At 39.6% G+C, this 27,782-nt stretch overlaps 1 protein-coding gene across 2 annotated transcripts; it reads right to left on the minus strand.

The window, feature by feature from the left end:
* Window positions 1-128: 128 nt before the first annotated feature.
* On the minus strand, window positions 129-27,782 carry rock2a (rho-associated, coiled-coil containing protein kinase 2a). Of its 2 annotated transcripts, XM_058090752.2 has the most exons (33): window positions 26,920-27,782; window positions 15,074-15,155; window positions 14,845-14,945; window positions 14,470-14,607; window positions 13,749-14,009; window positions 13,096-13,240; window positions 12,866-13,004; window positions 12,038-12,129; window positions 11,788-11,947; window positions 11,647-11,701; window positions 11,369-11,469; window positions 11,234-11,282; window positions 10,925-11,060; window positions 10,648-10,739; window positions 9,781-10,027; window positions 8,613-8,719; window positions 8,308-8,467; window positions 8,034-8,194; window positions 7,572-7,756; window positions 7,417-7,486; window positions 7,082-7,185; window positions 6,402-6,588; window positions 6,225-6,318; window positions 6,048-6,142; window positions 5,739-5,930; window positions 4,486-4,654; window positions 4,234-4,304; window positions 4,079-4,167; window positions 3,889-3,967; window positions 3,517-3,784; window positions 3,207-3,420; window positions 1,549-1,602; window positions 129-1,336 (listed from the first exon to the last, which is right to left on the minus strand). In XM_058090752.2, the coding sequence occupies exons 1-33, from the start codon at window positions 27,016-27,018 to the stop codon at window positions 1,333-1,335; spliced, it is 4,200 nt and encodes a 1,399-aa protein (XP_057946735.2). In that variant the 5' UTR covers window positions 27,019-27,782; the 3' UTR covers window positions 129-1,332. The 2 variants fall into 2 exon arrangements, with proteins under 2 accessions (XP_057946735.2, XP_057946736.2); XM_058090753.2 differs by lacking the exon at window positions 1,549-1,602 and having other exon boundaries at window positions 26,920-27,781.

The raw sequence follows: 27,782 nt of genomic DNA on the forward strand, positions 1-27,782 counted from the left end.
CAGGTTCCACTCCCGAGACCCGAGAAACCCTGTCCCAGAAACCTGTACCTGAGGTTCCCTTGCGATCTATCAATACCTAATGTCGTGGTCAGTATTAACACAAAGAAAAATAATGAAGAGCCCAAAAGGCACATCCACATCTTTATTGTTGAAGTGGTTATTATAGAGAACTGTTTGGTAGCCAACATGCAATCTGGATGTAAAGCCCTTAAACATAAAGTGGACACAGCTGTATAAATAATATGTGCACTGTATGGCATGTAAAATATATACTGTGTATATTTTCTATGTATAAAACATGCTTCTTAGTTAAAGGAGAGCACTTGGTATACACACACAAAACACTTAGTGTCTCTCCGGCTACTATAAAAGTCACATACACAAACAATGTGGCCAAACTCTAGCGTCTGGTTACTTTTAATACAAAAATATCACAACAAAGACTTTATAAAGAAAAACTTTCAAATGGAATAGTGCCACTCAGTACGTTCATCGGATTAGGATTACAAACCCTTATTGACTCCGCTTATTGGTACATTTCCCTTCTTTTCATAGTCAAGAATGACACAAAACTACACGTCTTCATGGGTCCACAATGTTTAAGTGCGTGATTAAAAAAAAAAAAAAAATTGACATGCAAGATCTTTCAGTCATTTGTGTTAACAAGAGGGCTTCAGTCAAGTATATTTGGATTGAAGGAATACAATGCTTGTGTCTTGTCTCTGGTACATCCCAGATTTTACATTCAAACAACAACAACAGGGGCGGAGTTTTGGATTAGGAAAGCATTAAGGGTGCACCCCTTAAATTCAGTAAACAATATAACTCCGATGTGACAGAGCACGTTGGTGTGATTAACAAGATCCGGGAAGATAATTCTGGTCATTCGTAACCGATTAAACAGGTATGTTGGTATCTGAATAAGCAGCATAATTAATGAATAAACCAAGAAATTATACAGGATTTTGTGTGTTTTTTTCACTTCATGTGATAAAGTAATTCTATTTTTTACTTCCTAATAGAGAAAACATGAGATGACATCATTTTGGTATTGGGCCCTTCAATTAAGAGTTGAGGTATGTGTAGATCCTTCACTGTTTTGTGGATGCGCCCCAACGCCGGCTGCAATAAATGGGTTGCAGTTTTTCCATTGCAGTCGTACGAGCTTGAACAGAATGGAGATGGGCTGATGGAAGTCGTGGTCTGAAGCAGGAGGAAGAAGTCGTGAAGAAGTGGAGATCAGTGTGCTTATCGGCCAACAGAGCTTGGTATACAGTCTTCAGTTTAAGAGGAAACCTCCTCCAGATGGACCACAAATCCTTCAGCACGAGGTTAGCTGGAGGGAGACAGTGACAGATGCCGAGTTTAAAAAGACGCAACAAATTATGAAATACCAAGATGATTTCAAATTCAATCCATATTCACTTTATTAAGCACCGTGTTCATGTTCATTTTCGCACCTCACACTAACCCGCATTGAGTTCAACATGCATCCTGACTAAAGCGTAAAAGGTGGAAAAAACACCCCAAATACAGAGAAGTCTTAACTTGTAACATAGTCCACTGCTGGAGTCTTGTCGCATCAATTTAAGACCATTTGACCTAAAGAGTGGAGCAAGAGTACAGCATGATAATGATAGAGTACTTACAGTACTTTCTTTTTCCGAGAAGAGCACAGAAGATGCAGAGCTGTCTACCATCAAGCAAATAATCATTGAACATGATCAGTCATATCAGGCCAATGAGTGGTTAGCATGTTAGCTACTCAGTCAGGAGATGGGAAAACATGGAGTGGAGTTTGCATGTTCTTCCTGTGTGTGCATGTTTTTTTTTTTTCAAGGTACTTTGAACTAATTTCCTGTAAACTGCAAGAAGATGGGCTGCACGGCGAACAAGTGGTTAGCGTGCAGGCCTCCCAGTTCAATTCTCTGTATGGAGTTTGCATGTTCTCCCCGTGCATGCGCGGGTTTTCTCCGGGTACTCCGGTTTCCTCCCACATTCCAAAAACATGCTAGGTTAATTGGCGACTCCAAATTGTCCATAGGTATGAATGTGAGTGTGAATGGTTGTTTGTCTATATGTGCCCTGTGATTGGCTGGCGATCAGTCCAGGGTGTAGCCCGCCTCTCGCTCGAAGACAGCTGGGATAGGCTCCAGCACACACGCGATGAGGATAAGTGGTAGAAAATGAATGAATGAATGAATGATGTGTGAAGCCGAAAATTGGCAAAATAATGAAACTTATAGTAAAAAGTGTTAATATTAATATGGCTAAAATAATGATAAGCTGAAAAAAATGTTGGGCAAAACAATGGTACTATAACCCTGGAGCCAAAGAAGGCAAAAATGCCACTTTCCAACGGATCGATTTTTTGCCTGATTTTCAGTCGTTAATTCTCTTTTTTCGAAGTTTTTAAACAACACTTTTCTGGTTCAGAGGTGGACAAAATGGTGGTTTTGGTGGTTGTTTGTCTATATGTGCCCTGTGATTGGCTGGCGATCAGTCCAGGGTGTACCCTGCCTCTCGCCCGAACAAAGCTGGGATAGGCTCCAGCACACCCGCGACCCTCATGAGGATACTAAGTGATAGAAAATGAATGAATGAATGAATTATGTGTGAAGCCGAAAATTGACAAAATAGTGAAACTTATAGTAAAAAGAGTTAACATTAATATGGTTAAAAAAATAAAAAGCTGAAAAAAATGTTGGGCAAAACAATGGTACTATAACCCTGGAGCCAAAAAAGGTGTTTATACAACACTTTTGTGGTTCGAGAGGTGTCCAAAACGGTGGTTTTGGTAGTTGTTTGTCTATATGTGCCCTGTGATTGGCTGGCGATCAGTCCAGGGTGTACCCCGCCTCTCGTCTGAAGACAGCTGGGATAGGCTCCAGCACCCCCTGCGACCCTCGTGAGAATATGTGGTAGAAAATGAATGAATGAATGTAAGAAGATGATGTTATTTATCTTCTTCTTTCTCTTTGGGCTTTTCCCTTCAGGGGTCGCCACCCTGTCTTCTGCATCTGTCTCTCTCACACCAACATGTCCTCCTTCACTACATCCATAAATGTCCTCTTTGGTCTTCCTCTACCTGGCAGCTCTAAACGCAGCATCCTTATACCAATATATTCACTATCTGTCCCAACCATCTCTCCAATGTCCCTCTGATGTACTCGTATAATTGATGTTGAAGTTTACAACTCTGCTACCTGCTCTTGCTGGTGGGGAGCTGTCGACTGGGCCTCCGCATGGACTGACTGGGCTGGACTTTCATGGAAGCTCGTGGTGAGGAGCGTGCAAAGTTCTCAGGAGGTGGTGGCTTTTTGGGGATCTTCTTGACCAGGCGGCTCACCCACTTCTTCTGCTCTTCCTGGGATATGGCCAGCAACAGCAGGTTCTTGGCCGTGGACACATCATAGTTCACTGAACATATGGAAGAGAAGATTATTTATTACAGTATTGTCATTTTAAAGATACTCAATTATTAGCAATATTGTATTAAACAATGAAACTGTTTACCTTTGCATGGAGCAATGATCTCTTCTTTTTTGTCCATGTGGTCCTTATGGCACTTGATGTGACAACGCCGACATTCTAGGGCCGGTGGGGGCTTGAACATATTCCATAGCGGTTTGGTGCATGCCTCACAGTTGGTAGGGAAGTGGTACAGTGTGGGGATGAACTCGTGGCCTTTGTGACAGATGTAGCTGGACTTTTCTCCAATTGGTAGAGGCTCCACAGGAAACTCTGGCTCCTTTTTACTCTCACCTTCGTTGGCATAAAGAATCTGGATGGACGATAAAAAGGCAAAATGAGAAGTATGAATGTGGCAGTTTGTTCAACTCAACACAAACATCAAGCAACAATTAAAAAAAAAAAAACAGGTCAGACCTGGAATATTCTTGGAATTTCTTTGGCATCAGCACGGTAGACATCCGTTTGAGTGACAGGTCTCACGTGAAAAAGTTTGCTGTGAAACAACAACAACATGTAACCCTCCTTATCACAACAGCTGCACAAATGAAGTACTCGCTCACAGGAAGTAAGCAACAACAGCCATATTGTATGGGTGGATACTCACTCTATATCAAGTACCATATAAGGAATGGATTGCTCTTTGTCTTGTTCGCTCTTGTAGAAGAGAATCTTCTTGCTGCTCACAACGACGTACTAAAGCATGAAGACAACATTAAGTTAAAAATCCATCAAGTTTTCATTTCATTTCATTTCAGTTACCTTTTTCTCCCATCCAAACTTCTTAGTGTTGTTTCGTACTGGGAGGGATAACCATCCTTCAAGCCTTGTTTCTGAGCAGGAAGGAAGAGACTCTTACAATGTGCTAGCATTGTGATAAACAGTAGCTAAGATGTATATTGCGTTTAAACCATTTCCTGCAAATCACGTGAATTATTAATCAATTGAAAAGTTACTATACTTTGATGCAATGAAACATTTGTGAAAAGCTTCAACCAATGAGTGGGTTTTTACCTGTAAACGCATCATCAGCCTCGAACTCTGGTCCACTACTGATGCTGGCAGAGTCCATCGACTGCACACTAAGTGATTGCAGGAGATTTCTCAACTGTTCGATGTCACTGTCTTTACTGTCCAGAGCCATCTGCAGCTCAATTCGCATTTGACTCTCATCTGCCAGTTGCTACAAAGGGGAATTGGAAGGAAAACAGGTCTGGTCAAATAGACACATACTAAAAATTCATTTTACCAGAATTGCTATCTATTTGTGGTGGTGGTGGGTTGTGTGGGATGACATAATAATGTAATCAGCAAATTTGCATAATTGGCCATGATGCATTAAAAAAAATGATTAAAAAAAAATATTTTGTTTTGTTTTAAATATGGTTGTTTGTCGCTGTGGTTAGCGCGCAGGCCTCACAGCTAGGGGACCCGAGTTCAATTCCACCCTCTGCCATCTCTGTGTGGAGTTTGCATGTTCTCCCCGTGCATGCGTGGGTTCTCTGCGGGTACTCCGGTTTCCTCCCACATTCCAAAAACATGCTAGGTTAATTGGCGACTCCAAATTGTCCATAGGTATGAATGTGAGTGTGAATGGTTGTTTGTCTATATGTGCCCTGTGATTGGCTGGCGACCAGTCCAGGGTGTACCCCGCCTCTCGCTCAAACAAAGCTGAGATAGGCTCCAGCAAAGATATCTTAGACTATTGTCTTTCATCACAAAAAAGTAGTTTCTATTGTTTTCTCTTCTTTAGTAATCAGCAGTAGAACATAGGTAAGTTTCAGGAAAATATCAGTTACCAACTAAAAAAGAGAAAGAGAGAAAACCATGAACGTTACAAACAAGCCTGTGAGTGCTTTTAGATAGCAGCACTCTATACTCTCATAAGAGGAGCGATCCATACTTTCATTTCAGAGTCTCTTCAAAACATGTCGCTAGCAGCATTTTTATGAAAATTTTGAGAATTTTGAAGGCTCTGATTACTTGCTAAATACTGTATAGTAATAAAATTGGCTCTGTTTTCTTATTGTCCACACAGACCATATGAATTCTAATAATGTGTTTATGAGCAAGAGCAAAAAGCTTGGAATTTGGAACTTGGAATGTATGGGGAACACTAGATATGTTAATATTTTGCCAGAGGATGACTTGTATGTATTTCTCCAGTAATTCACCATGACAGTATTATCTATCTTAAACTAGGCTTCTATGAAGCATCTGAGTCCCTCCATTGTTGGGGAGTGAAAATAAGTGACAGTTCTACTAACCGCTTGCATTTCGTTGATCTCTCGCTGATATTTGATGATGGTACTGTTGAGCTTTTCCTTTTCCGACCTCAGTTCCAGTTGGAGCTTTCTGTTCTCCTTCTCCTTTCGCCGCATGTCAGTGTCATTGCCACGGCGACTACTTCCACCACGCACCTCCTTCCTGTTCATAATTTCTGCCAGCTTGTTGACGGCCTGTAAAGTAAAGTTTTTTTTCCCCACTGAACTCTCGTCGGCTAAGGCAAATATTTCTAAATGTTGAAAGAAATGCAGCTTAGTGTGGCCATTATTGGACAAAGCAACCAAGCAAACCTGTGTCTTCAGCGTCCGCTCGGACTGCAACTGCTTCTCAAATGTGTTCTTCATCTGGCTGATCTGCTGCTCCCAATCATTTGACTTCTCTGTTTCTAAACAACAAAATAGAAAATATGAAAAATAATGAAGTTTTAGATATATTACTGTATATAACTATTATAAATGACATAATACCTTCAAGAGCGTCCTTCATTTTATTGTTAAGCTCCTCCTTCTCATTGGCCAGATTGGCGACATCACTCGTCAAGGTCCTATTGGCTTCTTCCAACTGTTACATCAACATTGTAAGCGAAAAGGTGCCTTTTGTGCCACTTCTGGCAATTATACTCAAAGACATTTTGAAAAATTTACCGAACTGATGGTGATGTCTTTCTCTGACAATTCCTGACGATGGCGGGCCATCATCTCCTTCAGCTCCAGTTCCTTCATGATTTTTTCCTTCTCCAGGTCAGAGTACTGTTCCTCAGCAATAGAGCGTGCCAGCTGCTCTGAGTCAGCTTTAGTCAGTGTGATTTCCAGCTGGGCTGCCAGAGAATCTCTAAAAGACAAGCAAAATGTAAGGCTGAGCAACTGTCATCCACAAATATATTCCATTATATAAGCCCTTCATCCATCTGTAATTCAGAAATAGCAGCACGTAATCACTTCCCTCTAAAGGCATGAGGGGAACAATGGGAATTCTTATTTTTTAACATTCCCATTATGGGAAAATATCACATCATAATAGAATATGTGGACATATATGAATAACGCTGTATATTTTTATTATTATCCACAAGTAGGATTTACAAACAGTGCTAATGCAAAATGGCAAATTTTGACAATGTAACATATTTGCCACTAGAGGGTGCTATTAGCAACAAAATGTCAATAAAAACAACCATCTGGTTGAAGATAGGGAAAAAAAACTTAATATCCAACTAGCCATTTGTGGCCAATGCAGAATACTGTACATGTTTTAGCACTGCCGAGGATGGTCATAAACATTTGTTGGTTTGTTTGTCAGGAAGATTACAGAAAAGTCCAAACACCTTTCCTCCTGTAGTTCCTGTAGTGATTGTTGCATTTCTTTGAAGAGCTTGTTCCTCTCCTCACATTCCTCTTTTAGTTCACGAACCTGGGTCTTGTACAACGTCTGGAAAACACCAAAGCCTTGTCAAGTAAACCTGACTACTAAACAAACTATGATAAATCCCATTAAGTATAATATGAGCTATTGGTTTAGTACTTTTAGTGTTGCTGTTTGCATATCAATATCAAAGTGCATTTGTTACTACCGTAGAAGGGTTAGTCGGCATTACATCAAACACATGTACAAATAGAATTTTTTTATGTACATAGAAACTATTTAGGAGTGTCGACTAACAGAAAAATACTGCTCAGCTTCTAATTGGTCTTGTAACTCCTTCATTTGGCCGTCTGTGTCTTGTCTTTCTCTGTGGACAAAAGCAAGAAAATCCCTTTTACGAATCATCAACATGTCAAATGTGAAAGATACAAGTAGTCAAAAAGGTAACTGACTTGCGTAGCTCGTGGTTCTGTTTTTCCAAGCTGCGTTTAATGTCCAGTAGATGATTTGTTTCTTGCTTGAGCTGCTTTTCTGATGATCGCAGAGAGTTGAGTTGTTGGTTCTGGGCCTTCAAGTCATTCTGAGTCAAGTTACGTTTCTGTGTTTCTTGCTCAATCTTCAGCGTCAGATTCTTTACCTGAACACATGGTACAATGGAAAAAGATGGTAAATGAATTGGAGGTAGTAGTATTGTTCTTCATATGTACTCTTCTGTGTATTTTATAACCAGTCACAACCCAAGGAGCCAAACACCTTTACTGGAGCAAAATGAGATACAATAAATTCATGCCTGCCTGACACCGTTGTCCTTGTAAAGGAAGTCATTGTGATAAAGTTGTCACCGGATTTAACGCAAGGGTTAATCGTTTGTTAAAAGTATTTTTCTTTATAGATACATTTGATAAGTGCCTCACCTCCTCTGTGAGGTGGTCTTTGTGTCTGCGCAGTTCATCCAGCTTTTGAAGAGCTTGTTTATAGTCACAGTCCATCATACTGCTGTGCTTCTCCAGTTCCAGTATTCTGTTCTCCAGTCGCAGTTTGGCTGCTCGTTCCTCTGCCAGCTTCTGTTCCATGTCTGGATGTTAACAGAGGAGAGCATAACTCATTAAGACACACACCAAGAAACATTTCCGAATGTTTAAATGTTGATGACAGTACCAGGATGTGTTGTAGACAAGAGAAACGTACCCTTCATGGACTCTGATTTGGCACCCTCAATGGTTACTTTTATCTTGCTCTTGTCAGCCAGCAATGCCCTGGTGGCTTTATGAGAGCTCTCCTCCTGATCCAGCTCCTGCTGCAGCACCTTCAGCTTGTAAGTCAAATCAATCTCCTTGTTGCTCTTTTCCTGTGGGCCAGCGCAAACATGTTTTAACACACAATGTTGGTCAATCATCCCACCTCCCCATCTGATAACACATATGGGAATCAAATGATATAAAATACTTAAACTCAATTTGGTTTGCAGAATTTTAATATGTACGTATATTTACCTTCTCCAGGTCAGTTAGTTTCTCCTGAAGATGCCTCTTCTCTGTCTCCACTTTGGAAAGAGCTCGTCTCTGTTGATGTGCCTCCTCCTCCAGGCCAGAAATACGCCCTGTAAGATGTATCACTGGTGACTATTACACACAACACAAATTCAATTTATAACAAATGTATTACTTTTTTGAAGGCATTTTTTTTTTTAAAGACCCAAGCCCCAGGACCCAGCAACTAAGCGAATCTACGTACTTCATCACAGAAACATGACCAGAACTGGTCTTGGACCATGTGGGGGTAAGTCGCCGTTAGTGGGGATGTCATACAACCTCCTTAAGAACAAAAAATGTCTTCAAATGCATCATCTCCTTTAACGCCACAAAATTGCCAGTGTGGAAGAATTTGCACGAGAGCACCAAACATGGGATTGAAAGGTTCTATTTTTTTCTCCAATAGGGAAAAAATGGACCCTTGATGGTCCCGATGGATGGCCTCCAACATTACATCAGCTATGATGTATCAACATCCTATTTCATGTAACTGGTTGTTTGCAGTAAATTGTTTACTCCAAAAAAAAACATTTTGCCTCACTTCTATTTCTTTGTTTTGCATTTTGAAGCTCTACTCCTTCAGATTCAAAAGTGCAAATTGTAATTTGTTGTCATTTTTCAACTGGCCTTTTTGATCTGGAGTGTATGTTAATTTAATGCAGTGGTTCTCAATTCGTTTCTGTTATGCCCCAACTGGGGGGGACAGAAATGTTTTTAAGCCACCGTGATTTGAAGTTATATTGATAAACTGATGATATCTATTTATTTACCTGTACTGCACAGTCTGAATCCAGCGAAATGCAGCAACATGGAGAGCAGTGAAGCATACAAGCGTATTGAAGAGTCAAATTGCATGCTGAATATGCAAATTGAGACATGTGGGCAGGTCTGCACTAATATTGCAAGTCATCCCTGCATCTCAGCCCCCACCCCACAGTTTGAAAAGCACTGATTTAATCTCCCTTTAATCTCACTTTAATCCAAGTGCTTTGAACCTGTTTCCATGTCAATTTCCAAAGTCCTGTTGATCAATATAATGCATCCCGAGGAGTTGCGGAGTCCTATCAGCATTAGCTGATATTTACTAATACAAACTCTTGTGCTCAAGTAAGGCATTAATCTTACTCACCCATCAAGTCACTGATGGTCTCTGACCCCTGGCTGTGCTCCCTACGTTCTGTCTCCAAGGCGGCCTGTAGGCTGATGCATTCCTTCTCCAGGCTTAACTTGCTGCGTTCCAGCAGACAGCATTTGTCCTGCAGCTCGCGCACGTTGATCTCCAGCTGCTGCAGCTGTTTGCTGTTTTCTGTCTGAGCTTTACGCAGCCTCGTCGCAGACTCAGATTCAGCCCGTAGAAATGTGTTGGCTTCTTCCAGCTGACATTGACAATAAATGTGAATTTTACAAGAACCCTCCTATGTGCACCAATACTTTTTTCTTTAGGCTTTATGTTTGGTTTCCTCGCTAAGCTTCCTTACACATAAAAAGATAAGTCTCAATTCATTTTGGGGGTGGCCCACAAGACTTTTCTTTTTATACTCTGAAACATGACAATGACTCAAAATAGTCCAGTGAATCCATCTTAGAATGTTTCAAAAGAAAAAAGAATGGAGAATTCTGGAGTGGCCTAGTCAAAGCCTAGAAGTTAATCCAATTCAGATGCAGATTTGAAAATGGCTCTGCATGCAAAAAACAAAAAACAAAATAAAACTGCAAACACCACAATGATGAAAGATTTGTACATTGAGGAATGTGGAAAACATTCTGCTAATTATTGTGGGACACTGGGAGAATAGTGTCCAAACTTTATACTCACTAGTATTTTGCATCTTTGTTAATATATTTTCTTAAATGTCTTTTTTTCCAAATGTGATGCAATTTGCAATTATGTCACCTTCATCTACAAACATATTACAAGATCAGCTATTGCCATGGGTCTATTTCTTATTAAAGGACTTAATATTTATTGCGGTCTGTGCAACTGTAAGTGACTGACCTGTTTCTGTAGATGAATATTCTTCTCATTGGAAATGTGTGAATTCTGATTTCTTCTTTTTAAGTCATCAAGCTGGTCACGGAGGTTGTTGACTGCAAGAGGAGACATAAACATTTAGTATTACATTTTATAGTATTATGTGACTAATTGTCCTATAACCATGAATAATTCTTCAATAACTTAAAACACCAATTGATGACGGTGAGTTGCTTTTCATTTGATAATCTTTTTTTATATACCAGAGTAAATGTCATTCTGAGTGATGTTCTCCTATCACCTTCATTTTCCAGACAGCGTTTCCTGTCAGCTTCGCTCTCAGCTTTGCGATGGCTCTCCAGGCTCTTGTGCTGCAGAAGGGCCTTTTCCCTTTCTAGCTGCCTCAAATTTGACTCCAAATTCTTCCTGCTGGTCACCTAGAATAAGTCATTTGACATGTTCAAATATCATAAAGTATCACTTTCACCATACAATGATATTATCACTAATTTAACAACAAGCTGGGTTGTAGCACTAGCAAAATATTACAATATAAGCTGATAATTCAAGTCAAATCTGTCTATGCGACAAATATATTCAATTGGTCTACCTCTTCTTCAAGTTCTTTGGAGATTTTGTCCATACGACTTGTGGCAGCTCTGCACAGATAGAATTGAAGAATTAATGTGAGAATTTCATGTCTCATCATTAATTAATTGTGTATAATGAGAAACGCTTCCTGCACCTGAATTTGTGCTCTAGATCATCTTTGGCTTGCTTCTCATTATTCAGTTGTACCTCAAAATGGTGAAGCTTTTTCTGCAGCGCTGTAGACGATGATGCTGTCTGAAGAGGCACATGGGTTCATGTCTTATAGGGTATTTTTTTATATAAGATTTCATCAAGACCTTCTAAAATGAACTGTACAATAAGTATTTTAAAAGTGTTAAGTTAGTATTAACTTAACCAAACCTATCGGACACAGCCTTGAAATTAAAGTCATGTTGAGGTGAATTTACCTACCTCTACCTTTGAATTATCATTAATAACTGAGGAGTTGTTGGAAGAATTTAGTAACCTGAAAAAGGAAGCACAAAAATGTAAATATAAATTTATATCATAAAGTGAGAGCCACAGTCCTAAAATGATACGTTCAAGACTTACTGGTCTTCTTTGAAGTAGGTGAAGCCAACAAAGGGAAGCTGATTTCCAACAAAAGCCTTGGGTGTTGGGAACGTCTCCACATCACCCTTGTCATCTTCAATCTCATCAAAATTACTGGTGTCTATGTCACTGCTTAGTTCAGGGACCACGGGTGCAACCGCTAAAAATAAAAAATAATATTGTTAAGTGATCTAAACTAAACATTATTGGGACAGTTGCACTCTTTGTTTAGCAATAAGATGATACTGACTGTCTCTGATGGTGTCAAAGGTCCACTGGTCATTCCTAAAAAATGGATGCCGCTTGATCTCATCCACACCATTCCGGCCCAATCGCACCTCCCTAACCAAGAAAAAAAGAGACTTAGTTTAACTTAGTTCAAGGTTCACTAACAATACACTTTTGTTGTTTTTTAATATAATGAATGCCTTGAGGTTGAGGTGGCTCTGACAAAGAACATGCTATCAACAACATTTTTGGGGACAGTGCGAACTGTGTAACTAGCCACAAATCTAAAGCCTATTCTAGCTGACATGTTACTCCCTGGCTTTATCACTAATCAATCACACAATCATACATCAAGCCAGACAGCCATCTAAATCAAGAGTGGGTTAGGCTTTCATTAAACATACCTAAGATACCTGAACATGTTTTTTTTGTTTGTTTTTTTGATTGAGGGAGAAAGCCAGATTATCTGGGCTGAGCTATTATAAACACAACAAATGCACAAACCAACTTCACTATGAAAAGCCTTAAAGTATTCAAGGCAGCAGTGTTAACCAATGCAGTGCTGTGCTGGGCTCAAATGAAAAACAACGGACATAGTAAAACTTAGCAGCAAGTAAAGTACAGGTTATACAGTGGTGCGAAAAAGTGTTTTTGATTCAAAATTGAAATTTTCGTCAAGGACAACAACTGAACACTACATGCAGTTTTTATATGAAAGTGAAAAAATTATTTAAAAAACCTACATAGCCTGGTGTGAAAAAAATGATCGCATATTCATTTAAAATTTGCATTTTGTGTTGTCATTGACTAATAACATCCATAGATAACACAACAGGACCCATCTTCATACCTGTCAGTCAAAAAGGCACAGATTATATTCTTGGCATCTTTAGATATCTCCACATCATCAGGGAAGTTGAGGGAGTTTTTATGGTCCATGATCTTACTGTACGTTCCCACCAGAGAGTCAGCATAAAAAGGCGTGTCACCTGGGAGCGAGCACAGCAGTTTAATACCTCTCCAAAGAAAATAAATATTTATATTTTTGCCAACACTTTTGGACGAGAACAAATGACTGACCAACAAGCATTTCAAAGATGAAGACCCCGACAGACCACCAGTCACACTCTCTGCCATAACACCCATCACCTCCCTGGGATTTCAATACTTCAGGAGAGATGTAGTCAGGAGTTCCAACTGCTGTGTCACAGTGCACCATACCAGTCTGCAACACAAATTCATATGACAACGCCTTAACTTTTTATCAACTTTACTATGTATTTTTCACAGGGATATTTTCAAACAGTGTGTAAATATCGAACAATTCAACTTGAATATGAAAGAAAAAATGTTTTTCTACAGGACTACAGGTTCACAAAATATATATTTAAGTAGCTACACAAAAGTAGTATACTTTGTTTGCAGCGATTATTTTGGTGTAGTCTATTTTTGACACCTTCCTTTTGTTAACACAAAAATTTCAAATGTCCCGGGTGTGGTAGCAATTCTGCCATTTCAGATGGCTCCTAAGGTTTAATGTGTTGAAGCTCTGTTTTTTCCCCTCATCATGGATATTATTTACACATTTGACTTCATATAATTGTGGTCACTTATCCTCACTAGGATCGAGGGGTAATGCAGTACATAATATGGGTAATTCAGTGTGGTTTATTCTTCAAAAACACATCATTCCCCTGCCATTGTTAACCCTTCCATGCTTGAATACAACTCACAGAATCCATCTTCATGCAGGTGCCGAAGTCTGCAAGCTTCAGGTGTCCGTGTCTGTCCAGCAGCATGTTGTCTGGCTTGACATCGCGGTGGATGAAGCCCATCGAGTGAATAGCATCCAGTGCCATCACCACCTCCGCCGTGTAAAACTTGGCCCATTTCTCTGGCACATCATAGGTACTGGTGAGGTTGACCAGGTCCCCTCCGGGCATGTACTCCATCACCATGTAGAGGTAGTGCTCATCTTGGAAGGCGCAACACAACTGGGCAAGAAGACAAGATGAGCTACTTTATACTGTAGGTATTTAAGGTACATCGTTCATCATATGGGGCTGGGCAGGGTATCAAGTTTTGAAGATATTTTGATATATTTGCTGACGAGATGTAGAATAAGACAATACAGCTTACAGTTAGTGGTGTGTTAATAATACTGAAATACTTTTCTCGGAAAGCTATGCGGGTGTGTTAGTCTTTCTTCTTGCTCCACTTCTCATTTTTTGAGGTGATGTGCTTGTCACATCTTACATATCCTTTTGACTTTATTTGAAAATATAGAAAATACCAGGATATACTTTATATCCTATATATTCAAAATACTCCGCTAAAAAGTACCAGTACTTTTTAGCTAAAGTACAGAACAGTACCGCCCACCTTAAATATTATAAGAAATGTGGCTGTAAAAGAAGATACATATTAGTTTGACTGGTGACTTAAATGACCTACCTGCACCACCCATGAACTGTTGGCAAAGGCCATGATGTCCCTTTCTTCCCAGAAGAAGGCAGAGTCTGAGCGTTTGATCATTTCAAACTTGCTAAGAAGCTTCATGGCGTAGACTTTCTGGGAGGCTTTATGCCTGACCTGAATAGTGGTACATAATCAATATCCCAAAAAATGTTTAGCCACATTGAGTTGAATGATACAGCAAACAACATGTGTACTTTTTGACATTTTGGATTGAAGGTGAGGATGCAATATTGAGAAGATTCAAATGTAGTGTATATAGTGACACCAAGGCTGTCTTCTCATTGAGAAGATTCAAATGTAATGTATATACAAAGCGTCAATGGAATGGAATCAGGGTCTTTCATTACTCACCAGTTGAACCTCACCAAAAGCTCCTCGACCAATCACTTTAACTCTGTCAAAGTCATCTGACTTCATCTGGAGCTCTCGAACTTGACTTATGACGGCCTCATCTGAAACATACATTACATAAAACATTATACATACATTATGAGTATTGAGTGGAAAGATTTCAGCTTTTAATAAGAGGGTAAATGCGTCAAAGATAATCACAATCAATCTCCATTCAAAATGTACTCACATCTATTTAAGAAGGTTTCAATATTTTTATTCTTGCGTAGTGCAGGGTAGTCCAAATCTAAGACTAGAGCATTTATGGAGTCCTGTAAAAAAAAAAAAAGAGAGAGAGAAAAATGAAATTCAAACAAATAATACCAAAGAAAATGCCATTTTCAGTTGTTTAAACAGGTTCAAAATGCCTCTAAAAAGCAATAAGTAACTATAACAACACCGACGGATGAGAAAATAAATGTAAAACATGTCACCAACTATAACTACATTAGATAAAGTACTTTATTAAATATGTGGGAGAAATTTAGGCAGTTTCAACTTTTAAAATGAATAAATGAACAACTACTGGATTATAAAAGGTAATACATTCATGTACTATCATTTCCTTACATTACATATCATTACTATCAAAAGCTCGCATATGCATGTCTAGACTCTATGGTGGCGTGCAAAACTAACTGGCCTAAAACAGCAGCAGGCTTCCATTAATGTTAGCTTGGGGTTTTACCCTTTAACATCACAAACGGCATTTTGAGTCTACTGTCTGCACACTGCATGACTCACTTTCCTATCATCTGCCGCCTACAAGACTGTCACTGGCATTCATCTACACGTTTCTCTTGGCATTTTGTCAAAAAAATATCGCAGAGAAGCCATCCAGCCATCTACATCTTACAGAAGCTTAATGTCATAAACATTTTGTACTTTCTACATACTTCAAAGTGACATATTGGCAGTAACAGCCGTTACATAAAGTATCAGCAAATTAAGAATTATGAAAACCTTTATTAAAATAGAAATGTATGTTATAATCTCTGTGGGCTTTTCAAGTTGTTGACACCGAACCATGCCTTAAAAGCAGGGCTGCAAATAAAAGTGCACGTCCCGTATAGGGTTGACAGGAGACGCGCTTTGTCCGCTATTACCGTGAGAATGAAAAATAGCCTGTAAAATGTAGAGTCAGCTTGTCCCAGTCTAAGCTTATCGATGTCAGCTTGTGTGATGGCTCACAATTAAATGTCATTGCAGTCTGACTTTTCTACCATCATTGTTTAAACATTTTGCCTGGTTCACTCTTGTCATTATGTAATCCGTCTCGGAAACGCAAACGTTTGTACCTCCTTCAGTGCTTCTGCAACATCACGTGTATCATTTTGTAAATGTATGAGCTCATGTTTGTCCCACAGGGAAACTACAATGGCTCTCATGTTCATAGGGTACATGCAATTTACAATTCAATAATTGTGTCTTGTCTTCAAAACACTAGCTATGTTTCTACATTGTTTAAAAACTGTTTTTTCACAGGGTGAACAACACCTTATAAAGTAGCTTGCCAGCTACCACAAAAATGAAAAGTTAGTCTGGAGCCCTGGTAAGGTACCAGCAAAATGAGAATCATGAAAAGCTTTGTAACTTTTATAAAAATAGAAATGTGCTTGTGGAGTCGACTATGAGAACACGGCAACTCCATTTGGATTGTTGGATTAGTGTTGTGGTGGTTGATCAATGCTAACAATGCTCGTCTAGGGAGTTATAATTGTGCCTTCATTTTGAGGTAGCAAAGGGACATTTTGAGGCATATTAACATGCAATAACTACTGTTGTGGGCTCAGGTACATTGGTGTGGTCTCTTCCTCTTGCTCAACCTCTGCACACTTCTCGCTCAACACTGAATGCTGGTACATCCGGCTGGGTTTTGGAGACAGGGCTGAAGATTGTGGGCGATCGGCCGGCCCAAAAAGTTGCTGACCCTGCCTTAAAGGCTCTTCCAATGTCTGTACGGACCTTCCTAATTGAAATGTATAACTTACATTTTCCAATTGTTCAAAGCAGCACTAAACATAATTGCACATTTTTAACTTTAAGTGTGGGATCTAGCCCAATTTCTCTTGGATGAATGAATTGTTTAAAAGGTGTCCCCATATACATGCGTCTGAATTGTATAAATAGTATCCGTGTCTCTACCCACTACTCTTTTCAGTGTCTTATCTGCATCTCCTCCTGTTCTTTCCATCGTTCCCCGCTCGACTGCAGGCTAGCACTGTTTAGCCGTCTCAACAGCACTTCCCCATTAAAGGACTAACCTCACACAAAACTACTATTTAAGGAAAAAAAATACACATGCAGGGGGTGGAGAAGGGCATACAGTTTGGGGGGGGGGGGGGGGCAGGGGGTGTGCACATACAAATACACGGACGAGGATCTCCCTAAAAGCAATCCAGGAAATGATCCACCCCGCCCCGAGCCTGGTAGATAATTTCACTGTGACAACGACAGTCCCTGTGTGCAACTCGTTTCCTGTGTGGGCGTACTGCCTGTGACTACTGTTCTGAATTTTTCCAAAAAAAAAAAAAAAAAGACAACATCAAGGATCCTCATATACACAAAAGATAGTGTTTAACATTTTACACTGCAGTTTTCAAACTACAAACTACAAACTTTCAACTACATGTAGATAATATATACAGTACTGTATCATACCAGAAAAAAGTACTATTAATTAAAAACAGTACATATACAAATTCATAAACCAATACTAGATGTGATGACACTCAGCATGTCCCAATATTTTAGTTTTGTGGTCAAGTAGCAATAATGTGGTGGTTTTGCCACACTACAGGAAATACAGGGACATGCAATGACAGAAGATAGGCTTTCTATTTAAAAGCTGGGCCAACAATCATTGTAGTGATATCACATGGTTACTTTAGTGTAAATAGAGATACTGTATGACATTTAAATATACTCTATGACTATTACATATCAATCTTTAAACTTGGTTTATTTACCAGTTCTTGTGTGAACATTTACAGTGCATACATCTCGAACCTATGCCAAAAACAGCCAACAAGTCACGTGTAAGGTGCCTATACTGACCAGTACATTTATTCACAAGATGATATCCAGTGTAGCCCCCACGCTAGAGGATGGGGAGAGGACATGCAATGACAGTCCTTGTATAAAATGGCAGTGTTTGTGATGCCAATCATTAAGTACAATTTAAAAATAATACATATTTACAAAGTTGATTACATGTAATTGTGAATCCAGATTGCAAAATACAAAGTGTAAACTTGCAATATTTGGAACCACTACAGCCACCAAGCAAACACTTCCCTCACTCGGAAATTACATTCGCAGTTACATTTCACTGTTGCAAGTTGTCATGTGGAGGAGGGTGGATTTAATAAATAAACATATCACCCAGGCAACATAACACCAGTCCATCTCAAAATGTCTGCAACAAAATAAGGAAATGATTTAAATGGTTCTACACGACCCGCAACTCTAGTGATGTTAAGCCACACAGAAAATAGATGAATGGATGGATGGGTTAGGTAGGTGGGTTCTACATGAGACATTTTCCACAAGGTTTTAACGACATAATGTCGCCTTTGCAGACATTTTACTGAGTGACAATGTACTGCCATTAGCAATGCAACAGAAAAAAGAGAAAAAAAAAATCTCAGCTACTTAGTCAGGGCGTCCATCTATGAATATTAATTAACTGGGTATTTGGGAAGACATGAAGCTGACTGGGTAATTTCAACTTACTGCAAAACCATCTACAATTGCTGCAGCTAATTACTGCAGAATTCTCTTTCATATTCCTGCACAATTATCTAGGAAATATTTGTCCAGTTGTGAACCACAAGTTATTTTCCATAGCCAATGGAAAGTGGATGGTTGCTTGGCAACTACTGTAAAATGCAAAGAGTTGAGTAACTGCAGCCAAGCTTGCGTCAGTGTTCCATTTCATATTGAGTAATTTATAATTCATAGCACCCTGTGATTGGCTTGCGACCAGTCCAGGGTGTACCCCACCTCTCGCCCGAAGTCAGCTGGGATAGGTTTCAGCATACGCCCGCAACCCTAGTGAGGAGAAGCGGCAATAGAGAATGGATGGATTGATGGATTATTCATAGGTTTATTAGAATGTTAATGCAGAGCACTCCTTTTGCTGGTTCAATACATAATGCTAGATAGATTTCCTTTTTCAACTTGCACATGGCAGAAGTCATGTGCAGGTCACTCTTTCTTTTTATGAAACTAGTGTGAATGTAGCCCCCTAAAAATTCTTACTAACCACCTCATCAGTGGGAAGTTGGAACATAAACACGCAGCAGCCTCACTAAACGGATTGTGCAGAATGTCACTGTTTTGATTGAATTCCAGCCGTTTTAAAAATAGCTGTCCAGATAAACGGTGGACTGAGCATAGTGAAGAGGACTGGGGTTGGCATGGCCCATAAACTCTCAAAAACAGACACAACAGCAGGAATCCTGCAGAGGCTCTCAAATAGCACAGTGAATGTTCCTACAGGGAATAGAAAGAGTAAGCTTTTCTTTCGAATTTGACTGATTTGTGTCCCATGCTCCTGTGCCCTGTTCATTTTTGGTGCCCAGGCTTTATTCGACAGTCAACTAAGGAATGTGCTGGCAAAAAATAGCAAAAGGGAGGAACTCTACCCATGAGGTCCATTAAACTTGAATGACTCTAGATCATCATCAATGGGGAAATTATTGCGACTGCAGCTGTCAACAGTATGAAATATTACAAAGCCATTTTGTTGATATTTTAAGACCATTTTCCCAGACAACATAGTTGACATAATCAATATAATATATGGGGACACATGTTGACACACCATTGACACGCATTTCATGTTTTCCATCGCTACGTTGCACAGGTGTTCCCTGCTTTTATTAAAAAAAATGTGTGGCCAAAATGCTAAACATTCGTACATCGTGCGGCCAGTATGGTGTATAACAGTCAACAAACTAAGCTTTCCAATGACATATGGACCTGATCAAAAGCTTAAGACCAGTTCAAAAATTGCTATTCTATGCATTTTGCACATTTGGACCTTAATGAGGTTTTAAGTTGAGCTACAATATTCAAAAGCAATGACGGGGAGTGAGACTTTTCATCAGCATCTGTATCTGTATCACGTAACGTGTAAATAGAACGTGGCATAAGACCCCAGATTCAGCATATAGTCAGAAGGCAAAACATTAATAGCAGCCTTGTGAAACAAGCAGTGACATGTCAATCAATGCCATTGTATTTACGTACATTTATTTATACATTGTATTTAATGTGAAGTATGCTTAAGGAAACAAATGGCGCATGCTTAAAAAAGCGTGTGACAAACAAAATTAACATCTCATAACTGTGAGACACTTCTTTTCTAAATTTACAAACATTATACCTTCATTCCCCCCCATGTCCCAAGCTGACTGCAAGGGTTAAACTATAAAACTAGAGGTGAATTATTTGGGAAAATAATCAATTGTTTTTTTAAGAATAATTGTAAGGAAGTATATTTTCCACTACCCAAACAAAATAGTCTTATCCTTTCTGTCTGGTTGACACATTTCTAACATTTATCTGTACATGGTCACACATTGAAGTCTTTCTATTGCTTCATATTTTATTTTTGTCAAATGCAACGAGTAGTGATTGCAATAGTCGGCTACACTATGTGCATGCCCGTGTGTTTTTTGTTTATGTCAGCCACCCATAATGCACCGATAATGGCAGTTACTCAGACTGGTGTAGTCTCATAAGCACTTAAACCTATGCATACAGCATACAGTGTGTGTGTTTGTGTAAGAAAAATGATTGTGTGTGTGTGTGGGAGGTTATGTCTCACCAGCAGGTTGAGATGGGCTGATAAGATGAAGCCAGATGGAGAGTGCTGCGCGTGGGAGCCTCCTGTTTGCCACTCTGCACACTCACACCCTCATTTAAAACTAAAAATACACTAAGAAGAAGGTGGCAAACTCTTTAACATACTCACAGGATCGATAATTTGCAAATCTGACAACATAAAAACAGCAGATGTGTCACCTCAGCTGCATGATTAATTAACCAAATCATATTCTGCAATTTTTATCAGTGCACTATAATAATTTATCCAACTTTTGTTTATTACTGGGCATCAGTTAGATATGTTTTTCAAATGTATGCGAGATATTACATGTGTAAAATGAATATCCTCTTGATATAGTATAACTAGTAAAATAAATTTTATGAAAGATTTTATATTAAGCGATGAGCCGTGTCACTTCATTGTGTATGGCGGCTTGACAGCTAGGGTGTTGCATAAAGTTACAGTTGTTGATGCCTCTGTGGTAACTGAATGCTGCCTATCATTCAATGTTTTGCACATAACACAAATAGAAGAGTGTTCAACTCAAGTCACCTCTTGTATTTAATTACTCACTTATTAAAAATTATACGTGACAGTGGCAAAAACATCACCACATTGAACAATAGAGGCTAATAAACAACAATATTAACAAGGGTCTCTTTTATTTACTTCTCAGCGTGTAGCAGATGGCCATAACAGTAAGGGAGAAGAGCTGAGCGGAGCACCGCAACGGACCGCTGCAGCGTAGAACGGTGGCATCCACAGCTAAGGCACAGCAACAAGGTAAGCTAACATTAGCATTTGGCAGTTTTTGTTTTTAGCTATGTCTTGTCAAATGTTACAGTGAGTCACTATGATTAATCTGTTAGACCAGAGAGCCACAAACAGTGGTTTACATTTACTTTTGTGGCCTCAGCTTGGTCAAAATGGAAACCCGACTTGACATGTACAGGAAATATAACCTCACAGTGCCAGATTTTGCAATGGAAATGTGTCAATAGCAGTGGTTAAAATATGGGATGCCATGTTTGAAAAAGCTTTAAAACATAATCAAAAAGCAATGGTCACTCGAAAAGTTTTCTTGCCTGTTTTCAGTGATTTAAACATAATATGAGTGCAGAGCAGATAAAAGGACTAGGCCAAACACCTGTCTGATTTAGGATGCAATAATGTCCGCTATCATTCATGAAAGGACACGGGTAGAGTTGTTTCTGAGTTATGCTGGTAACAATCATACATGCCGTGGATACAAAGGCAGTCAATAACATAAAGGTCTGCGCAACCCTTTTCATTTGGCAGTGATAATAATATAAGTAATGATTGGTGTAGTACCTTCTATGTCTGTAACAGACAGGGAAAACTCCTATGAACTTTTTCCAGTTGTGTTCAAGGCATGAAGCCACATATCTGAGGTGGAGTGTGGTATTTTCAAGCCATTACCGACTTGGACATCTGACAGACACTGGGTCTTCTTCATTGAAGTGGAGCAACAAACCAAAAAAAGGCCACAAAAAGTCCTAGCTGTCTTTCCAGGGTAGGTGCTGAGTAGAGCGACTGGCTTGTTTTGCAAAAAAGAAAAAAATTGGCCTGGGCCACCATCCCAAGTGCCTTATAAGGCAGTGTTTCTTTCCAGCTAGCATACTGATACCAGTACTGTTGTTGCTTGCCTAAGAGCAACTCAACGGCACTCCAGAGACAAAGCGGATGCTTAGGTTTTACTATCAGGTTGAAAGACAGAGGGGTTATCCCTACCTCTTTGAAGATCCACACATTCAAAACAAATTGCTCAATATGGGAAGTGGAAAGGGGCAGAGAAGTCAGACAAAAATGGAACGGGAAATGTTGGAAGAGCAGAAGACATTAACGTTAGCGTGGCCAAAATAGGGAGAAAGGAAAAGGGGAGAGGAGCATGTGAGCAGTGAGGGCTATTGGGGACAGAAACAGATACGTGGTGAATAAACAACAGATGATAACTCGATCCTTTATGGTGCTACATGACCTTGACACATTACGATATCATTACTCAGACTAATAATTAAAAAAAACAGATGAAAGGTAAACACAGGTAAAAATTGTTTTGGAAATCAGAGGTGAAATAAAAAGTCTATAGCTTGAAACATGTGCATCTATCAGATCTGAGACTTTCAGACTGCAGACTGAGAGTGGAGTGAGCCAGATAATACAAGATAAGGCTAAAAAGTGAAAGGGGAAAGTGCAGTCCTTTGCAGGGACTTTGAGTCCCATATGTACTTGCCAACTATTTACCCAATGAGGTCATTTCCTTCTCGATGGTCGAATGACAATCTATGTGCCTAGCAATCAAGTGTACTTTTTTTTTTTTAAATATCCAAAATTAAGTCTATCTCTTGCCCTGAACAAGCAGAGACAAGAAAGTCCAATACTTATAAAGTAATTATGCAAATAAAAAAGACAGATCTGTTCTGATATGTGCTATGCAGAATTGAAGATGGTCTATATTTATTATCTTGTTTGTTTATTTTATTTAAATGTTTTTAACATTCAAATTACAATGTTAAAAATTCTTGAGAAATGTAAGTTTGTTGCTTTTGAGATGTGTATTCACATGATATTGCCATATAATATCATTACATTAATGAAAACAATGGTCTCAAAATAATGCTGACAATAATATCCTTTATGGATAATAATTTGTAGAACAATTATCGTTCAGCAAAGTTTATTATCGTGACAGGCCAAGCTAACATTTAGTTAACTCTTGTTACGTTTCTGACCATGTGCACAAGTTAAATGTTTTAGTAAACATAAACACAGTCGTGTCAGATATGGAACACTTAAAAGTAAACCAACACTAACCCAATTTAAGCACTACTGTAAAATGGTATTTGGCATGAAGGTCCAAAGGGTCCAAAGTATTGCTGCTCAAGCACCAACAGTGTTTATTTCCTGCATGTGACAAAAGTGGCAGAAGTACAGCAATTACAGAGGCGAGTTAACAATATTTTCTACTTCCTCAGATGTTTATGATGCATAGCAAATTGTTGGTTCCCTGAATCACAAACTCGAGCCAGCGTAGGCTCGTCTTTGCTGTAAATACACAATCTCCACATACACGGAACCCACTTCCGTGACTGTTGTTCAAAACAGTGCCATTTGTCCCATGTCTGCGTAAACAAAACAAGAGTGTCATGCAAAATATCTTACATATGCAGTTGGAATTGCATGGGTGACTACATCTTCCTTAATGACAAGTACAGGTATTACAGTTTGTTGAAGATTTAGTAGCAATGTGTGCAGAGGCTGACAACCCATTAGAAAAGTTAGCCAGTTACCAATAAATAAAAGTGCTCTACAATTTGAGACACGTCTATTTCATTATATGGCTTAAGGTTTGTAGCTTTTTAGGCAACAATTTTATATCATCATATCATGACACATCCTAAAAATATTGTGATACATGCTAAAGTCCAACGCTTTGTGCAAAATCCCATTCACAACTTATTACAGCTTGCAATTTCACAGGACACAGCTGTGTTGTGTCTTCAATATGCATAATCACAATAGAGATTTTAACTCTATTGCCCTACTGTAGACTAAATTTATATAGTTTCTGTTTTATATAATTTATATTTGCCATCCTTAGTGTCATCTATATGAAGTGGCGCCGCACCCACGGAGACCCCTGCCAAGAAACAAATACACGCAGCATTATTCCAATCAATAATTGGGAGTATTTGCATCCATGCTCAATACACCCTCCCTGATCAGCAAAACTTCTCGATCTTAGCAACAGCAGCGAGTCTTCTAAAAATGGAAACCTGCAGCCTGTTCTCCCAAAAGCATGCTTCCCACTCATCTTTTGTCTCAAACACTCAGCGCCTCCATCGCCAACTCGCATGCAGGAAGAAAACACCACTAAAGCAACAATTCTTATTAAATGTCATAAAGATTTGAGCAGAGGATTCTTAAGCAGTGTGTGTGTGTGTGTGTGTGTGAGTGTGTGTGTGTGCATGGCCAGAACAAGGGGCCCCAAGCTGGATGAGGCCTGTTGAAAGGGTGAGGTGGTGCTTTTTAAAAGACAGAAATGACATTGTGTTTGTCTTTTGTTAGATCCGGTTAGGGGACCTAACAATTCAAATCACAGCCTCAGACGGAGTGTAACTTCGGTATTCCTCTGAAGACCTTATAAGGAACACCAGGGGAGAACTTAAATGCCCAAAACACAGAGGGGTGTCAAACCTGTTTTCACCATGGGCCACATCAGTTATGGTTGCCTGTAACCGTACATCCTGTAAACCCTATACTGTAAATCTTTAACAATGTAATTGAAATCCCAACCATTGAATCAATCATCACTGGACTGTTCAGAATGTCTTACTAGAAGCTTCACCTCTTATCTGAGCAGCCTTCATTAGTTCATACTCAAAGACTATAGGACAGCTAGTCTGAGGGGATGGTATAGGATTCAAGCCATTATCCTCTAAGGTAAAAACATACCGCAACCAAGACTGGTTCCATTCTTTTGTGGCACAAAACAACAGTCATTGAATGCAGTATAAATTTTCTGTGAAAATAAGGGTGAGTTCATAATTGTAGTTCTCTAGGCCCGACCGTCAAAAAAAGCCATCCTTCACTGTCCCTGAACTAAAACACAAATATAAGACATTGAAAGTCATAACACATTGAATGACATGTTGATATGTTGTATTGTACACTGGTCACTAAAAGTCAGTACCTGTTGGTGTTGTAATGTTTTCTCAATTCTGATGTATTGAAGTTATTGGTGGATAAGAAGGCTGTGTTGTGGTGGGAGAGAGAGTGCGGAAGAGACAAATGTGTTCTGTGTTGCAATTGAGCATTCCTTATTGGTGTAAAGGTTTGCAATAAAACTTTAAAAGAACATCAGGTTCTGTGAATGCTACGTTACATTAGCCAACACAAGAATTTCCAGAAATAAAAAAAGAAAAGAAAAACAGAAACAACAAGAAGGAACTCTCTGCATGCTAAAATGGGAGTCTGTCTTATTCCTGATTATGTTTACTTCCTTGTAGGGGTGTTATCTCATGTCCAGAGTGCTCTAATAGTGTTAAACTGTACTTGAAAGATCGTAAATAGGTTTTCTGTACTACAAAAATATTACATTCATATATCAGGTATCCTACTTCATGTAAATTCACTTATCATGGTCAGGTTTGATTACTGTAGTGATTACTGTTCTATAGTGCACTTCGGTGAGCATTCACACTTGTATTGTTGCCACCTGACCGGGTCACATACCATCGTAGGACTTTTGTTTCTATGGTGGAATTTTACCAGCTGAGCTGTAACAAAGCGGATAGGAAGTACATAAAGATGTCAAAAAGTTCCCCAGAAATGTGTCGCTAGGAGACAGCTTTTTCTGACAACATTGCCAAACTGAAATGAGCAACACGGCCCCTTTGTTGAAATGCGTCATGTATGTTTAACTACTGTATTTACGCTTCTTGGCGTACATTTGACTTTTATTTTTTGATGATTCTCAGCTTTCTGTTGGGTGTTGCTATGTATCACCTGGTTACAATACCATTAGTGACATCATATCCAATCTATTGGTGCAGTAGGCACACTCACAAAGTCAGGACTAGACCCACGACTGGAGTCTGCTGGCAAATGGCCCCCAGACCCATCTCTCAGGCGGTCTCGCCCCATTGTTTGGTCCTGGACTGCATTCAAACTTCACCAAACGGACAGTACTAGCAAGGCAAATTGATTACAGCCTGTTTTAGCTGGACCAAAAATGACAAGTGTGAACACACCCTAAGTGGAACATTCCCCACACAAATGAATCCTAATCTGTAGACACCACAGCCCTGCCCCCTCCCCAAAACTGCACTGTCTGCTCTCAGTCTTAACCATTAATCAGGCCTATCCACTGTAAACCAGTACACCGCGTTTTACCCTGCCTTTTCCATTAATTTATGGCAAGATATCTGGTTACAAGACAGACTGGAAAATGTACTTTTACAGGGACGACAAAGTGGATGAGGTCTCCCTCAGTAGTACACCAAAGGACAATGCTAACAACAAGTTAAGGATGACAGAAACGCATGGAATAACATACATACATCTTGCATATGGCATTAACTTACTTCACCGTTCTGATTATGTGTGTACTGTTACAGGGAGCACAACGTTATTCAAGACATTCACTTAATAATGGAGATGCGTTCCGCTCGACTTACCAGCAAACTTTCCAGGTTTAAGGCAGACCTGGGGTTTCTCATCATGTCCTCCAACTTCTTCAGTCGGGTTTCCATCCTCCTCTCGGCGCCCTGAGACATGTCTGTAGTGTCACTGGTACTATAATATGAAGAATGGTGGGGGGTTTTTTCCACTGATTGTATGGGTTTACATGTGAAACTTGGTTATTCGTGGGGCCTAAAGGAGCAGCCTTGGAGCTCCCAGCCCACCCAGATAGCCTCCGACGGGAATTGTGTGCAGCAATGAGATCAAATATTCCCAAAGTAAAGAGAGTTCCCCAAACTTGTAGAAAGAAGGCACTTAGCCGTTCAGCCAACAAAGATATCCTTCCACATAACGTCTCACCTCCAGCATTTTTTTCCCAAGTCGAAGATAAAGTTTGAGTTGGAGATAACAGGCAAGCGGCAACAGGGCGTTTTCTTGAAGCCCCTTCGCCTCCCCTTTCCTTTTTTGAACGTCTGGAAATGCCTCAGACTCGCGTTTCGAAGACAAAACGCTTCAATTCAACCCATTCAAGAAAGTTACACGTCCGTTCGGCTGGGAGTTTATACTCGGCGGTGCCACAAGTGTCGCGAAGGAGACACGATAACAATGTCTGCTCTCCCGCGCTCAATATTTAATAGGCATGCTGTCTCTTCCTGGAGTCCTTCTCGCATTTTCCAACACCTCACAACTGTCTACTTGTCTCCTTTCTTCTCGCTTGATGTTGCAAAAAAGTTCTTGTTGTTTCCCTGGAATGGAAAGTCCAACTGCCACACAATCATCACATCTACATACTGACTCGCGTACACACACATACACAGTCTGGAATCTCCCTCCTCCCACCGTCAACAGAAAGAACACC

The sequence above is a fragment of the Doryrhamphus excisus genome, linkage group LG14 (assembly GCF_037039965.1).
Source record: "Doryrhamphus excisus strain RoL-2023G ecotype Guam linkage group LG14, RoL_Dexc_Guam_v1.1, whole genome shotgun sequence".
Taxonomy (NCBI): Eukaryota; Metazoa; Chordata; class Actinopteri; order Syngnathiformes; family Syngnathidae; genus Doryrhamphus; species Doryrhamphus excisus.